The sequence below is a fragment of the Schistocerca gregaria genome, chromosome 4 (assembly GCF_023897955.1).
Source record: "Schistocerca gregaria isolate iqSchGreg1 chromosome 4, iqSchGreg1.2, whole genome shotgun sequence".
NCBI lineage: Eukaryota > Metazoa > Arthropoda > Insecta > Orthoptera > Acrididae > Schistocerca > Schistocerca gregaria.
In genome coordinates this window covers 677,779,986-677,797,476 of record NC_064923.1, presented here as the reverse complement: position 1 = coordinate 677,797,476, position 17,491 = coordinate 677,779,986, and the positions used below count along the sequence as shown (strand labels likewise).

At 42.5% G+C, this 17,491-nt stretch overlaps 1 protein-coding gene across 1 annotated transcript in view; it reads right to left on the bottom strand.

Moving 5' to 3' along the window:
• Positions 1-17,491, bottom strand: part of LOC126267868 (odorant receptor 82a-like) — a 165,670-nt gene that overhangs the window by 23,803 nt on the left and 124,376 nt on the right. Inside the window, exon 7 of the mRNA XM_049973178.1 lies at positions 4,870-5,025. Coding sequence (XP_049829135.1) covers positions 4,870-5,025 — 156 coding nt within the window. The remainder of the gene's footprint in view (positions 1-4,869; positions 5,026-17,491) is intronic.

Here is a 17,491-nt window from a genome sequence, read left to right as displayed (position 1 = left end):
CTTGAAATCATACCTGGCTAAAATATGAAGTTGTTTCAAAACTGTTGTGAGAAGCTTACTATAAAATGTGCTGTCGCAGCTTGCCTGCATCTGTGGTCAAGCTGACGCTTTCAAATGCAATAAGGAGTCCTCGTACACAATTCATAGACTTTTCATGTTGCGCTTTCGTGTTTCCCTGATTTCGACATACTTCACGACGTTCATGGAATGTATTAAAATTAATAAGCTTCCGGAATCCGTTACTGCATCCACATCCATGTTCTGCAAAACCATTGAGAAGTCCATGACAGAGGGTATTTTCCGTTTTATCTATGTTTAGTGCTTCTTCCCAATCCATTCATGTACACTATCTGATCAAATCTCTCAGGACACCTATTAATGGACATTAATACTGTGTGTGTCCACCATTCGCCTTCGCGACGGCCTGAGGTATGCTGTATGTCTGAGGACGAATGGCAGCCCATTCTCCCTCGAGAGCCAAAACTGGGAAAGGTAATGATGCTGGTGTTTGGAGAGAAGTCTAGGTGCTAACTAATTCGAAAGGGGTGTCACTGAGTCCAGCTCGGGACTCTTGGCAGGCCAGTTCACTTCAAGAATGTTAGTGTCCGTAAACCATCGCCTCACAGTTGTAATCATCATCTCATAACTGTTCTTCTACTATACGCAATGTACGATGCTGTAAGATGTGTTCATATCATTTCGCTTTCATCGCTTCCTTAGGCGCAATAAGGTGACCACACCGTAACCACTAAAAACACTATCATACAATAAGACCACCTCCTCCACACTTGACTGGTGGGACTACAAATGTTTGCAAACAGCGTTTTCCAGCCATTCGCCAAACACAGACACTTCCATCGGATGACCACACGATAAGGCGTGATTCGTCACTCTACGCAACTTGCCTCCACTCATGCACTGTTCTGTGACATCGCTCTTTACTCCATCTCGAGTTTCACTTAGCACTGACTAAATGTGCGGCTAATAAGGTGTTGCTCTAACATTGTCTCCCAGTCTTATTAACGCCCTATACACAATCACTGTGCTAGGTGGATGCTGATAGCACTTTGGGACTGACGAGTGATTTCATCCGCTGATTCTATTTTGCAACAATATTCTGCAATGCTAGACGGTCTCTATCCGTCAGTACATGAGATTTTCCCTGACATGGTTTAGCTGTGGCTATTCTTTTGCGTTTCTACTTCACTATCACATCACCAACAGTTATTTGGGCAGCTTTATAAAGATTGAGATGTCCCTGATGGATTTGTTGCATAGGTGACATGCAATGACTAGTCCACGTGCGAGGGTACTGACCTCTCCTGACCGGCCCAAAAAAAAAAAAAAAAAAAAAAATGGCTCTGAGCACTATGGGACTTAACTGCTGAGGTCATCAGTCCTCTAGAACTTAGAACTACTCCAACCTTACTAACCTAAGGACATCAGACACATCAATGCCCGAGGCAGGATTCGAACATGCGATCGTAGCGGTCGCGCGGTTCCAGATTGTAGCGCCTAGAACCGCTCGGCCACACCATTCTGCTGTCATTGCTTCTCTACAGACAACACATGACACCTCATTTGCTCTTATACTGGCAGGTTGGCCTCTCGTGACATCTTGTTGTCAATTTCGCATTACAGAGGGGTGTCTGGATGCTATTGTTCAGATAGTGTATGGAGCGTGGGAAGAATGACTTCTTAAACAGCTACAGAAGCGGTACGTTAGGGGTCATAGTAAATTCCTAGATTCGCTATTGAAAGTTGATTCATGAAACTTTGTAACTAGCGTTTCTCGCGAAACTTTTCCTCTATTTTGAAGCGCCTTCTAGTTTAGTTTCTTCAGCTCCTCTGTAGTGCCCTCTCATGGGCCAAGCAAATCTGTGACCATTCGTGCTAGCCTTCTTCGTATAAGCTCAATATCCCATGTTAGTCCTGTGTTGCACGGGTCCTACACACTTGACCAATATTCCGGGATGGGTCCTAAGAATCTTTTATAAGCAATCTCCTTTCCAATATTTCGTAGGTATCATATCAAATAAACGAAGTCTGCTACCTGGTTTACCTACGAGTGAGTCTATGTGATCGTCTCATATCGTATTTCAAAAAGCTTAGGTGACTGGGACTGGACTGTTGTTGGCACGTATGCGACAGCGTGCGCTACTTAATATGTTCCAAAATACCGCGCATAGAAACGGAATTCTTTCGAGCCTCATAGCTCGGTTTTTACTGGTGGAAGAAAGGTAGGGTGAAAAATTTTGGGGAGCCCTCGGGCTAGGGATCATTTACATATCCAACAGAAGGATCTTCTTACCTGTAATTACCCTGCAGCGCATATTCAAAGTTTGGATGTGATACATTTCCTTCAGCTTACGCAAATGGAGCAGATCAGTTGGATATTTTTGCAATATATGTGGTCCATTGCGAGCGTTAAGGAGCTTATGGAGGCACAACTTAGTTCATGGGTGGTTCCTCAGAGAAGCCGAAAAACATGGTTTTCGGGTGCCAAAACCGAGTCTCGGATTCGAAGACCGCTTGGGCAGAGCAAATGGCTGAAATTTTTACGATATGTTCCTAAAATTCCGATGTCGAACACTCTTGAATATTTTCTTGATGTCTTTATCCGTTTCTGAGGCACACATGTTCGAAGTTACCCTACTTGTTCGCGTAGAATACGTACGTAAAGTCCTGTTTGAAGCGAAAACGTAGTTTATAAAGTGATGAAGCATGGACAAGTATGCTGTAAAGTGTCTCCGTTATATGGGAACGTCTAGGAATCTCATATTGTATTACAGAAAGACATGCAAAAGTTTTGTGCTGGTAAAATACAATCTGAGGTGTAACATTAGTTTTGCGTTACTTCAGTTTCACATAAGTAAAATATCAAAATTTCTTTTCATATGAATGACATGCCCTGTTGCAGCAGGGAAAAGAGGAGAACGAGAGGAAAAATGCGAAGCACAAAAAAGGAGAATACGTTGCCCCTTCAAAGTGGGATACGAGCTGCCTCCTTTTATCTCTTGACAACATTTAAAAATTTTCGCAATAATTTTGACATGCGAACATATTCGCGCCCTTTTATGCTGACAGAAAAGGAGATAGTGACAGTGCGAAAGAGACGGAAAAGCAATAAATGCTGAAAGATAATGGTTGAGGTACAGCAACGGCGAAGGAGACAATGCCAGTGTGAGAGAAAGAAAAGGGGCACTGTGGTAGCGGAACATAGCTGACAGCGACTGAGTATGCTAGGACAAGAACGCAGGATGCAGTGCCAGTGGGAGAAGAATAAAGAGAAGGAGAAAATGGAACGGGGGTGGGAGCCAGTGAAATGATATGAGCGTATGGCATGGGTGGCCGGGAGGCCCCATCCGAGGCAGTTCGGCTGCCGAGTTCAAGTCTTATCTCAGTCGACGCCACATTGGGCGACTTGCGCGCCGCTGATGATGATGAAATGATGACGGGGACAACACAACACCCAGTCCCAGAGTGGAGAAAATCTTTAACCAAGCTGGGAAACGTACCCGGGCCCGCTTGCATAGGAGGCGAGCACGTTACCACCCAGCTAAGGAGGCGGACGGGTGAGAGCCAGTGATAATGAGACACAGTCTCTGACAATGACAACGAGGAAGAAAGAGAGAGCGACAGGTAGAAGAGACAGCAGGAGTGGGGAGAAATGAATGAGACAGTAGCACTAAGAGAGAGAAAAAGGGAGACGTTGACAGATAGAGAGACACAAAGAGATAATGGCAATGAATTGGCTGAATGAGTGAGTGAGAATGGGCAAGTGGGAGTGGATGGGTACGAGCGACTTACAGCGATAGTGGGTATGGGCGAGTGGAGCTTGTGGTAGCGAGAGTTGAGTTGCGCGTTGGGAAGAGCGCGACATGTTCGCATACCAAAACTTTTGGGTAAAATTTTAAAGTTGCTGAGGAAGGTAAAATGAAGTACCTGGTACCCAACTTTCCAGAGTCTTTTGAACAGGAGTATTTTCGCCTTTATTGTGCCCCGATAGGAGCATTTTACCGCTGGGAACCTACACTACTGGCCATTAAAATTGCACGAATGGCAAAACGTCATTTTTTCGGTTGATTCCAGGTTCTGTTTACAGCGTCATGATGGTCGCATCCGTGTTTGGCGACATCGCGGTGAATGCACATTGAAAGCGTGTATTCGTCATCGCCATACTGGCGTATCAACCGGCGTGATGGTATGGGGTGTCATTGGTTACACGTCTCGTCACCTGTTGTTCGCATTGACAGTGGACGTTACATTTCAGATGTGTTACGACCCGGGGCTCTCCTCTTCATTCGATCCCTGTGAAACCCCACGTTTCAGCAGCATAATGGACGACCGCATGTTGGAGGTCCTATCCGGGCCTTTCTGGATACAGAAAGTGTTCAACTGCTGCCCTGGCCAGCACATTCTCCAGATCTCTAAGCCAATTGATAACTTCTGGTCAATGGTGGCCGAGTAACTGGCTCGTCACAATACACCAGTCACTACTCTTGATGAACCGTGGCATCGTGTTGAAGCTACATGGGCAGCTGTGCCTGTACACGCCATCCAAGCTCTGTTTGACTCAATGCCCAGGCGTATCAAGGCCGTTATTACGGCCAGAGGTGGTTGTTCTGGGTACTGATTTCTCAGGATCTATGCATCCAAACTGCGTGAAAATGTAATCACATGTCAGTTCGAGTATAATATATTTGTCCAATAAATACCCGTTTAACATCTGCATTTCTTCTTGGTGTAGCAATTTTAATGGCCAGTAGTGTATTACTCGTCATTAACAGTATAGCGTATCCCCTGTGAGGGCTAGGGAACAGGTGGATCGTGTGACGGGGGATGAGAAGAGCGCCTCTGAACGCGTACCATGAGGAAGGTCTCCCTGGAGATGGAGTAGAACTTGTAGGCGGCGAGGCGCAGCGGCCGCTGCCCGCGGCTCAGCAGGATGCAGAGGTCCTTCTGGAAGCGCGCGGGCACCGCCGTCCAGTCGCTGCTGTAGGCGGCGAGCTGGAGGTGCTCGCTCTGTAACAAGGGTGGCCGAGGCACAGCAAATGACGAGGCATTCAATAATGTCCACTAAACAAACACATATTCTTCACTTTATAAACTAAAGAGGTTTTATACAGCGTTTTTTTATCACATCTGAAGAGCATAGGCTTGTGATGAAAAATATTTTTCAACGAAAGTGACTTGTGACTTTTAGGGTGCTGAATGCTAATATATATAAAAAACCTACAATTGTTTTAAGATTAACACTCAATAAAATTTTCTCGGTCTTCTAGCGGCGTCAGGTGGTTAAAATCCCACGAGCTTTCGACCGAGCTCTCCTGAGTCACTATCAAGTGGTGTAAGACTGAGTGCTGTGTCGCCGTGGCCGCGTCGTTATATAGCCGCACTGCTGGCTGTGACGTCACTAGTGCTCTCTTCCTTGCGATATATGGTAATGTTTTCATGCCGCGTCCGTCGTGCCCTTTTTAGCCTCGCGATGGCCAGTTCCCATGCTGTGCTGAGGTGCTAACCGCCGTCCTAGTTGATGGTGTTTTCAGAGGTTTTTATTTCAATAGCTTCTTTTATGACGCTATCCCAAAATCCTTTCGTCCTCATACCGACAGATGTTTCGTCGAATACCATTCGGTGCCCATTTTCTAAGTCGTGTTCTGCCACGGCTGATTTTTCTGGATAGCGTAGGCGTAAGCACCTCTCGTGTTCCGTCCGGCGTTGCTCCAAAGTGCGTTCTGTTTGGCCGACGTAGTAGCAGCCACGCTGACATGGTATCTTGTGCACTCCAGGCGTTCTAAGCCCTAGATCGTCCCATCACAGGCCTCATGAGCTGTCAAATTTTTGCTGGGGGCCTGAACGGCGATGAAATGTTATATATCTTCAGGAGCCGGCTAATCCTCCCCTACACTGTACCACAGAAAGGCAAAAAAAAAGGGTTTCTTGCTTTCTTCTTCGGTGGTGTTGGCTGTTGGTGTGTTTCTTGCGTGTTACACCAGATATAACCTGTGACACCTGTCCGTGGCTGTACGGTTTGCAGCTCAGCACAGCCTGGGACCCGGCCATCGCGAGGCTAAAACAGGCGCGACGGACGCGGTATGGAAACAACATTACTATATATGGCGCGGAAGAGAGCACAAGTGACGTCACAGCCAGCAGTGCGGCTATATAACGACGCGGCCTTGGCGACACAGCAGTCATTCTTACCACTTGACAGTGACTGAGGAGAGCTCGGTCGAAAGCTCGTGGAATTTTAACCACCTGACGCGGCTTGAACCCAGAGAAAATTTTATTAATTCATATAGCCGCGAAACCATGCATTCATACAAATTAACACTCAGTATTCAAAAAATGCATACCTTACCGATTTTAACCCTTTCTTGGTTGACGTGATACAAAAGTCCCTCTAAAGTAAAACACAGGTTTGAGCGTTGTGACGATTATATCTCACATTTGTATAGTGCCAGCACGTAGCGAGGTGGATTCAGAACTTGGAGAAAAGACTATGGGCTATGTCATGGACATACAGGATGAGTCACTAACTATTGCCACCAAGAATAATTCAGAAATTATGATAGGAGCTGAAACGTTTGTGGGACAAAAGTTGCATGGGACAACGAGGGTCATAATATGACGTTGCTTTTTTTTGTTACTAGCTAGGGTCGTTTCAGAGATATGGTCAGCTTTGTTTTTTTTTTTTTTTTTTTTTTTTAATGGGATATGGGATATGGGATGCTATAGTTTGGTACTCATTTTCTGACAGCGGCTATCGATACACATCCAATGATGAGTAACAGTAAGGTCTTTGAAGGTCAACGAAGGTCACAAAGGTGGCATGAACGTCCATTTACAGAAGGTGTTCGAAGTGATGATAACTGGCATCAATGCAGTGCTGCAATCTTCTTATCATGGATTGAGTGGTATTCCTTAATACAACGGCACCTACCGAAGCACATGCTCTGATAATTCTCTCTCGCATATCTTCAGGAGTGGTGGGAACGTCTTTATAAACAATGTCTTTAATGAATCCCCACAGAAATCCATAGGCGTCAAGCCTGGCGAACGAGCCGGCCACGCTCCATCTCCTCCGTGTCCAATCCGACGATTTGGGAATTATTTCTGAACTCATTTCTAGCCATTAGCGAAAAATATGCCGGAGACCCATGGTGTTGATACCACATTCTGTTCCTTGTTCGTAAAGGTATTTCTTCCAATAATAGACCTAATGTTTCTTGCAGGAATGTGGTGCACTTCCTACCATTAAGATTTCCTTCGATGAAAGAGGCGTCTACAATTCTGTCCTCCAGAAACCCACACCATACATTCACAAACCACGGTTTTCGGTCAGCAACTTGCCGCAGCCAACATGGATTTTCAGTTGCCCAATAATGCATGGTATTCAAATTAACATTTCCAAGGTTCGTGAATGTAGCCTCGTCAGTACATGAAATAAAATCAGTAAATGTGTCATCCCTCTGAATCTGAAGTTGAGCCCATTGGTAGAATTCAATGCGACGCATACAATTCGTACCAGTTAATGGTTCAAATGGCTCTAAGCACCATGGGACTTAACATATGAGGTCATCAGTCCCCTAGACTTAGAACTACTTAAACCTAAGTAACCTAAGGACATCACACACATCCTTCCCCGAGGCAGGGTTCAAACCTGCGGCCGTAGCAGCAGAGCGGTTCCGGACTGAAGCGCCTAGAGCCGCCCGTCACAGAGGCCGGCCATACCAGTTAATTCTTGATGGAGACTGATATGGTAAGGATGATATTTATGGTGATACACTGTTCTGGCTTATGCCAGATTCCCTTGCGATTTGACGTGGACTAACACAAGGATCTCGTACCACAGTGGCAAGAGTACCAATTTCCGTTTCGTCGTTAGTAACTTTCCTTTGCCGGATATATTTCCGATGCGTTAAAGATACAGCTGTCCTCAGTTTATCATACACACATTTAAATGTACGACGTGTATGGTGAGTACGTTGAGGATATCTTTCAGCGTATAAATCTCTAGCTCTCACTGAATTTCGTTGACATTCTCCGTAAATGAGAAGCATATTGTTCTTCGAAGGAATACATCATTCTACATCTACGTCTACGTCTACATACATACTCCGCAATCCACCACACGGTGCGTGGCGGAGGGTACCTCGTACCACAACTAGCATCTTCTCTCCCTGTTCCACTCCCAAAGAGAACGAGGGAAAATTGACTGCCTAAATGCCTCTGTACGAGCCATAATCTCTCTTATCTTATCTTTGTGGTCTTTCCGCGAAGTATAAGTTGGCGGCAGTAAAATTATACTACAGTCAGCCTCAAATGCTCGTTCTCTAAATTTCCTCAGTAGCGATTCACGAAAAGAACGTCTCCTTTTCTCTAGAGACTCCCACCTGAGTTTCTGAAGCATTTCCGTAACACTCGCGTGGTGATCAAACCTACCAGTAAAATATCTAGCAGCCCGCCTCTGAATTGCTTCTATGTCCTCCCTCAATCCCAAACGCTCGAGCAGTATTCAAGAATAGGTGGCACCAGCGTTCTATAAGCAGTCTCCTTTACAGATGAACCACATCTTCCCAAAATTCTATCAATGAACCGAAGACGACCATCCGCCTTCCCCACAACTGCCATTACATGCTTGTCCCACTTCATGTCGCTCTGCAATGTTACGCCCAAATATTTAATCGACGTGACTGTGGCAAGCGCTACACTACTAATGGAGTATTCGAACATTACAGGATTTTTTTTCCTATTCATCTGCATTAATTTACATTTATCTATATTTAGAGTTAGCTGTCATTCTTACACCAATCGCAAATCCTGTCCAAGTCATCTTGCATCCTCCTACAGTCACTCAACGACGACACCTTCCCGTACACCACAGCATCATCAGCAAACAGCCGCACATTGCTATCCACCCTCTCCAAAAGATCATTTATGTAGACAGAAAAGAACAGCGGACCTACCACACTTCCCTTGGGCGATCCAGATGATACTCTCACCTCCGACGAACACTAACCATCGAGGACAACGTACTGGGTTCTATTACTTAAGACGTCATACGCTTGATTCGACGATACTAGTCTTACCGTTCCTATTAGTGTTTTCTTACGAATCCATGTCAATGGCGCCTTAAATGGATTCGCCGTATTTGGAGAATATTTACTATTTGCACGTTATACGAGAGAGAATTGTCAGACCATGTGCTTCGATTAGTGCCGAAGTAATAATGAATACCATTCAATCCATAATAAGAAGATTGCAGCACTGCATTGAAACCGATAGTCGTCACTTCGAATACCTCCTGTAAATGGACGTTCATGCCACCTTATTCACCTTCGTTAACTTTCAAAGACCTTACTGTTACACGTAATGGGATTCATCTCGACAGCCGCTATCAGAAAATGGGTACCAAACTATAACACTCCATTTTTTCCTAAAAAGAAAAAAAAAACAGAATTTACTTCCTATCTCTGAAGCAACCCCACCTAGCAACAAAAATCCATCGCCATATTATGGTCTCCGTTGTCCCGTGTAACATTTGTCATACAAACATTTCAGCTATTGTCATACTTTCGGAGTTATTCTAGGTGACAATAGTTTGTGACTCATCATGTATAGAAGGCTGTGAGCGATCAGATGGTGAGGCGTGTATTTATAGTGTGACTGTTCACGAAAATCAGATTACATCAGCATCTTCTCCAGCCAAGAATGTCTGAACTAACTGTGTTTTCTTATACAGCATCGACATTGTTTTGAAACACTACTAAACACCTCAGTAATTCTGCTAGTTTGTGCATAATTCATGTAGTGGGATTTATACGAGCCAGAAAATTTCACATAACGTAGAAAACACTGGTGTGTGGTATCTCAAAGCCACTTTCAAATGTTGTGTTGAAAATTTGTGTGCGAAATTTCGTTTTTTTGTTTCATTGTCAGAAGAATAAATGTGTTTAGCTACTAATTCGTTATACTTTTCTCCACAATTACCATCCTGATAAAATCGTCTAAAAATAAAAATTTAGCTCTTAAAATCTTAGGTTTATTTGATAACATGGACCTTGTTACGTTAGTGGGACACATGTGTCATACTTAACTGATTTTCAAAATTGGTCAGGTTAAAATTCTTTTGTAGTGAAGGTGTATTATTTATCAGAAAGGAAGACAGTTTTTGCCCCTTTATTTTTCAAATACATGTAAAATAAATTTTAACCATGAAAGAATTAAAGATGTATACTTATAATTCATAGACTGTTTCAATTAACACTAATATGAAGTTAAAATTTCCATGTCTATTATTGTAGTAGATAGTGCGTATCGTAAATGCTCTTGAGAAGATCCTTGGCTGTTGTTCCTTGTGGACAATAACCTTGTGGATACGCAAAAAGTCCATTAGCATCTTTTGAAGTTAACTGGGACCTCATGAAATAATTTATGGAAGAATTAGTCGAATTAAAATTTTTAGATCTGACATTCGAAATTTGATGTTCGATTCCAATTAAAAATGAGCGTAAGTTAGAAGCCTGTTTGCGTATAGTTCAAGTAAGTTGTTACTGGCATCTTAGCAATAAAAGGACTCATATTAATTTTCTGTTGTAGCCAACGAGCTGAAAGTTGGAAAGTTGGGCTGTTTGATAAGCCTCGAACAGACTCTAGTGACGTAAGTGTAAACAAGAAGAGCGCTTGTATCGAAATATCTAGAAGTCGGAAGGACTATATCAGGGTCGTAAGAATACCAATGTTACGTGAGACTGCTGTTGGTCACTTCAGCGAGACGTACAACACAAAATTTATGGAAGAATAAGTTATATCAGACACTTTACGGAGAAGAGTGAAAGAAAATATAAGCCAATGGACATAATTCCCATGATATAAGGAGGTGTCTCCTTTCTCATAAAAGTTTTGTTTATAGTCAAAAAAATGTAATTACTTTTTATTCCTATTAAATACGTCTTGCTAATTTTTTGCGTCTTAACAGCCCTGTTGTGACAGAAAAAAACCAGATATGGATTCGATGAAAAAATGCAATATAGAATTATCCAACAAAAAGTAATGAAAATAGTTTTTCGTTGGTTTACATAGCCCTTTTTGTTGTATACACAGTTTCAAGTTATTGTAACCATCTTTCAACCGTTTTATTTTTCTATTTATTGTCGAGCGTTTGTACATTCAGGTGTTCAAAATTTTCTTGTACGTAACAGTGCTTTGCACGCAATTTACGGTGAAATAGAAACATAGAACTTCGGGAAAGGCATCGCAGTTTAACAGAGATGATCCTTACAGTGAAACTGCAGTCTAAGTTGCTTGCTGATTCGGTGAGTTTCTTCATAGGTGGTAAGTTTTTGTGAAGTTTTTATCACAAATTCGCGCAGACGTGGTGAATACAGTATGAAGAACTGACAAATATTTTATCAGTGTCCTTGTAAATATATGCCAAGTGTGTATTTTTAACGTAGCACATGCGTTCAGAAATTAGCAGCCGATGATCTATAAACAAGCAAATGTATTTATAAACAATGGCGGCCAGCTATAGTTTGTTGCCGCAGGTAAGGCTTTCAAGTTAAACGAAAGATGATTTAGATAAAACTAGCTAGTTTAAGTTGTTGCTGACTTGAATATGACGTATAGTTTATTTTAGAAAATAAAATAAGTGGCGATGACAAAACATGTGAGTACACAGTAAACGTCGTAGTAGTACTTTCTCTGTATTCAGTGCTGTAGTTGTGATCACGTGCAAACCACCACAAACATCGGCAGGAGTAATGCGAAATCTCGAAGGAATTTGCGACCTTAAACGTAGACCTACTTATAACAGCAATTTTGTCAGAGAAGTGCATCTGTACGACGCAAGCCAGTCTGACACATCAGCCGCCAGGTGTCTAGAGGGTAAATGAAATCCAATTATGATGGTGTAACAACACCCAAACATGTATGGGTAAAGGTAAGACCGGGAAAACTGTTTCACTCGAGAGAGAATTTTCTAAACAGTATATTTGTTAGGTGTTACAATACAGATGGACAGCATTAGGTCAACAAAAACCTAGTTTTTACCATAACAAATTAAAGTTTAACCCCCACACTTTGCTGCTATCCTAAGAAAATCCCGATTCCACTGCTGACGCAGAATTACCTTTAATGAGATTACGTACGTATACTTCCGATAATTTGCAACATGCAAGAAGCCTTAAAGAAGCCGCTATATTCGTCCGCATCACTCGACGCAAAGTGAATCGGGAAGCGGTCATTAATTGTGCCTCAGGCGACGGCGGCACGCAGCGTGGCGTGACGGCTGCAGGCCACAGAGCCATCGATTCGGGCGCTCAGTTTACACAGCAGCCCAGGCACAACAAATTCCCTCTGTCTCTGTCGTTTCGGCTCGTCAGTTATTAAGACGCACCTCAGGGCCCTCCGCTGCGTGCTGACATTTGAAACCTTTCAAGTGAGCGACGGAACCACGGTATTTGTGTCTGCAGTTCGCTCGTAGGCGTCCGCTGGAGAGATACTGAGGACGCCTCGGTGGAGCGTTGCGACATGTCACAGACCCCGCAAAATTCGCCCCTGAGAGAAGACGAAAAGGATATATGTAAAAGGATAGATAGATGAAACGAAATTCACAATTTTTTTTTTCTTGGTCAGACAACAATAGACGTGAAACTTTAGCTCCCTAAATACGTGAATAGCGCAATACGTATTCTACCATCAGCACCCCGAAGGTATTAAGCCACCGTGGTCCACCTCCGAATATGACATTGTCCGTTAAAATGTAAATACATAACGCACTGCAACGGGAGCCCCCAACCTCCACCCCTCCACCCCCGCCCCTTGTTCCCTGTGATGCCTGGAGCGTGAAAATCACTGAATGGATACATTCCATGTTTTGACGAGAGCGCAGAAGCACATTTGAGTGGGAACTTGCTGTCTTTTTCAATTTATGTAGTGTGTCAACTACAGTTTGTGCTTTTAATATGGAGGTTTTAATGTGTTGCAGAGTGGCCTACTCATCTTTTTTTAGTGCAGTCATCACCTAATCACATTTTAGCATTTTAGTATTCTCTCACATGAAACATGGACGTTGCTATCGGTGGGGTGCCTTGCATGCCTCAGAGATATAGAGAGCCGTGCCGTAGGTGCAACCACAACGGGAGGGGTAGTTGTTGAGAGGTATAACTGCCCACGTCGTATTGTGCAGACTCCACTGTAGTTTGAATGGATTTTTAAGTTTGTTTTATATGCCCGACTTCTAATTTCACCACACAAGTCTCCAGGGTTGAGTAATTATAACTCGATGAGGACAAGCAATACAGTTTGTTAAAGCGGAGTTCGCCGTTATTAATTATGTTTTTAGGTTTAATTTTATTATTCGTACAGAGACTCAACGTTCCTTTGTTTAAGTGCGCGTTGTCGAAATAAGTATGAAATGCTAATGTCTTTGTAATACATAATGTCGACTATTGAGTTAAAGTTCGCACCTATTTTGCCATTTTAGAGAAGAGAAACCTTAAGCCCTTCTGCTTCTGTATTCTATCAGTATCAAATGTTCACTAATTTCAATTTACATCCTATCTCAGTTCAGTATTTAACACAAATTGACACTGATATATAATTTCAGAGATATTATATCGGTTCCACACTAACGGAATAACACGTAATTGTCATTTAACATCACTTTTATTAATAATTCTTTTTCTTATGACCTAAATGTTAATGAATGATCACTATCTAGGAGGAAAGAGGGATTGATCCTAAACATGGGATAATAGCTTTTAATGGGCCCGCAATCGTTAATTAAATAAAAAGTCACGTTCAAGGATGATAAGCGAGCAACTTTCGTTACGTCCGTTTTCACGTATTTGTCAAAACTAATCCTGTCGCACACAATTCAAATTAACACTGACGTTAACCCCTTTTGTCGGAACATCGAATCGTAACCATTATGTGAAAGTTAATTCTAGTCCCCGAATTAATTCCATTCAGATACGCGCACGACCGAACAGCAGAACGGAACACAAACGACTTGTTTTAACAACCGAACAACGCAATGACGTTACATTACGACAATGTACGCCCAATGAACATCTCTTTGACTTTATCTTCTCTACTCTGCTTAGTTAAATTATTCCTAATTACAATTTATTCAGCTATTTAACGAAAACATCTAACAAAGAATAAAATAAATTTATCCCAACGTAAAAGATCCGTTATAACTGTTTGGATGATAGATTGATCTGGCATTGTAACATCAACCACAAAGGCCTTGCTGTGCTGGTACTGCGAACGGCTGAAACCAAGGGGCAACAATAGCGGTAAATTTTCACGAGGGCATGAAACTCTACTGCATGGTTAAACGATGATGGTGTCCTCATGGGTAAAATATTCCGGAGGTAAAATAGCGCCCTATCCGGATCTCCGGGCGGGGACTAATCATTATAATGTCGTCATCAGGAGAAACAAAACTGGCCTTCAGCGGACGGGAACTTGTAACGTTAGATCCGTTAATTGGGCATGTAGTTGGAAAACTTAAAAAGGGAAATGGATAGGTTAAAGTTAAACATAGTGGGAATTAGTAAAGTTCGGAGGCGGGAGGAACATGACTTCTGGTCACACAAAATCAGATAGAAGTAATGCAGTTGTAGGTCTGAGAATGAATAAGAAAATAGGAATGCAAGTAAGCTATTATGAACAGCACAGTGAATGCGTTACTGGAGCCAAGACAAACACAATTCCGACACCTACCATATTAGTACAAGTTTATTTGCCAACCACCTCCGCAAGATGAAGAGACCGATGAAATGGAAGATGAGATAAAAGGCGTTATTCACATAGTTAACGGAGACAAAAGTTAAATTGTAATGGGTGACTGGAATTCGATAGGAGGAAAACGAAGAGAAGGAAAAATAGTAGCTAAATATGGACTGGGAGAAAGGATTGAAAGAGGAAGCCGCCTGGTAGAATTTTACGCGCAGCATAATTTAATAAGGATCAAATAGGTAAAAAGACAAGGCCTAATAGAAATTTGATTTAACTTATGAAAGGAGAAAATATAAAAATGCTGCAAATGAAGCAGGCAAAGGGGAGTAAAACGTCTAAAAAATGAAATTGACAGGAAGTGCAAAATGGCTAAACAGGATTGTCTAGAGGACGAATGTACGGATTTATAAGCATATTTCACTAGGGGAAACATAAATACCGCCTACAGGAAAATTAAAGAGGCCTTTGGAGAAAAGAGAAGCAGCTGCACGAATAACAAGAGCTTAGATGGAAAACCAGTCCTAAGCAAAGAAGGGAAAGCTGAAATATGGAAGGAGTATATAGAGGGTCTATACAAGGGAGATGAACTTGAAGGCATTGCTTAGAAATGGAAGAGGACGCAGATGAAGTTGAGATGGGAGGGCCGGCCGATGTGGGCGAGCGGTTCTAGGCGCTTCAGTCTGGAACCGCGCGATCGCTTCGGTCGCAGGTTCGAATCCTGTCTCGGGCATGGACGTGTGTGACGTCCTTAGGGTAGTTAGGTTTAAGTAGTTCTAAGTTCTAGGGGACTGATGACCTCAGATGTTAATTCCCATAGTGCTCAGAGCCATTTGAACCATTTTTGAGATGGGAGGTATGATACTGCGATTAGAATTTGACAGAGCAGTGAGAGACCTAAGTCGAAACAAGGCCCCGGGAGTAGACGACTGCGTCAGACCTGCTGCTAGCCTTGGGAGGGTTAGCCATGAAAAAACTTTCATCTGGTGTGCAAGATGTATGAGACAGGCGAAATACCTTCAGACTTCAAGAAGAATGTAGTAATTCCAAAGAAAGAGTTGCTGAAAGATACGAAAATTACCGAACTACTGGTTTAATAAGTATTGTTGCAAAATACTAACACGAATTATTTACAGATGAATAGAAAAGCTAGTAAAGCCGAACTCGGGGAAGATCAGTTTGGATTTCTGAGAACTGTAGGAACATGCGAGGCGATACTGACCCTACGACTTGTCTTAGAAGATAGGTTAAGGAAAGCCAAACCTAGGCATAGCATTTGTAGACATAGAGAAAGCTTTTGACAATGTTGACTGCAATACTCTTTGAAATTCTGGAGGTAGAAGGGGTCAAATACAAGAAGCGATAGGCTATTAACAACTCGTACAGAAACCAGTTATAAGGAGCATGAAAGGGAAGCTTTGGTTGATAATGGAGTGAGACGGCGTTGTAGCCTGTCCCAAATGTTATTCATTCTGTACAACTAGCAAGTATTAAAGGAAACAAAAGATAAATTTGAGTGGGAATTGAAGTTCAAGGAGATGAAATAAAAACTTCGAGGTCTACCTACGAAGTAATTCTGTCAGAGACAGCAAAGGACTTGGAAGAGTAGTTGAACGGAACGGACAGTGTCTGGAAAGGAGGATATAAGATGGACAGCAACAAAAGCAAAACAGAGATAATGGAAAGTAGCCAAATTAAACAAGATGATTATGAGGAAATCGAATTAGGAAACGAGGCACTGAAAGTAGTATCTGTGTTTTGCTATATGTAACTAAAGTAACTGATGAAGGCCGAAGTAAAGAGCATAATGTAGACTGGCAATGGCAAGAAAAATGGTACTGAAGAAGACAAATCTGTTAACATCAAATATAGACTTAAGTGTTAGGGAGTATTTTCTGAAGATATTTGTCTGGAGTGTAGCCATGTATGGAAGTGAAACATGGACGGTAAACAATTTAGACAAGACGACAGTAGAAGATTGTGAAATGCGGTGCTACAGACGAATGCTGCAGATTAGATGCGCAGATCATGTAAATATGAAGAGGCACTGAACGGAATTGGGGAGAAAAGAAATCTGTAGCACAACTTGACTAAAAGAAGGGATGGTGATAGGACACATTCTGAGATGTCAATGGATCATCAGTTTGGTTTTAGAGGGAAGTGTGCGCGCGTGTGTGTGTGGGGAGGGGGGGGGGAGGGGGGGAGGTAAAATCGTAGAGGGAGACCTAGAGATGAATACAGTAAGGGGATTCAGAAAGATGTAGGTCGCACTAATTATTCGGAGTTGAAGCGGCTTACACGGGATAGAGTAGCATGGATACGTGTCTCAAACCAGTCTTCTGACTGAAGACCACAACAGCAATAACATTTTAGAATTTTCCATTGAATTGCTGTTTTTTTATCGAAAGGTTTAGGAATATTATTCTTTTGGGTCCACTCTTTTATTAAATTTCTTGAAAGAAGTTTTTATTTCATCAGGCTGGTTTTTGTTTAAAACAAACGCTTCAATTAACTGGAGGTCAGGTAAATTTGCACCCCCTAGGTACTGTCAAGGAACAACACACGCATAAGCACGTACACACGCACGCACACACACACACACACACACACACACACACACACACACACACACACACACACACACACACACATCACTGTACGGGCGCATGCAGTATATTATATTAAAATAGGTCCGAATATGTTTTGAAATAAAAGAAACTTATATGGCGTGAGCAGTATC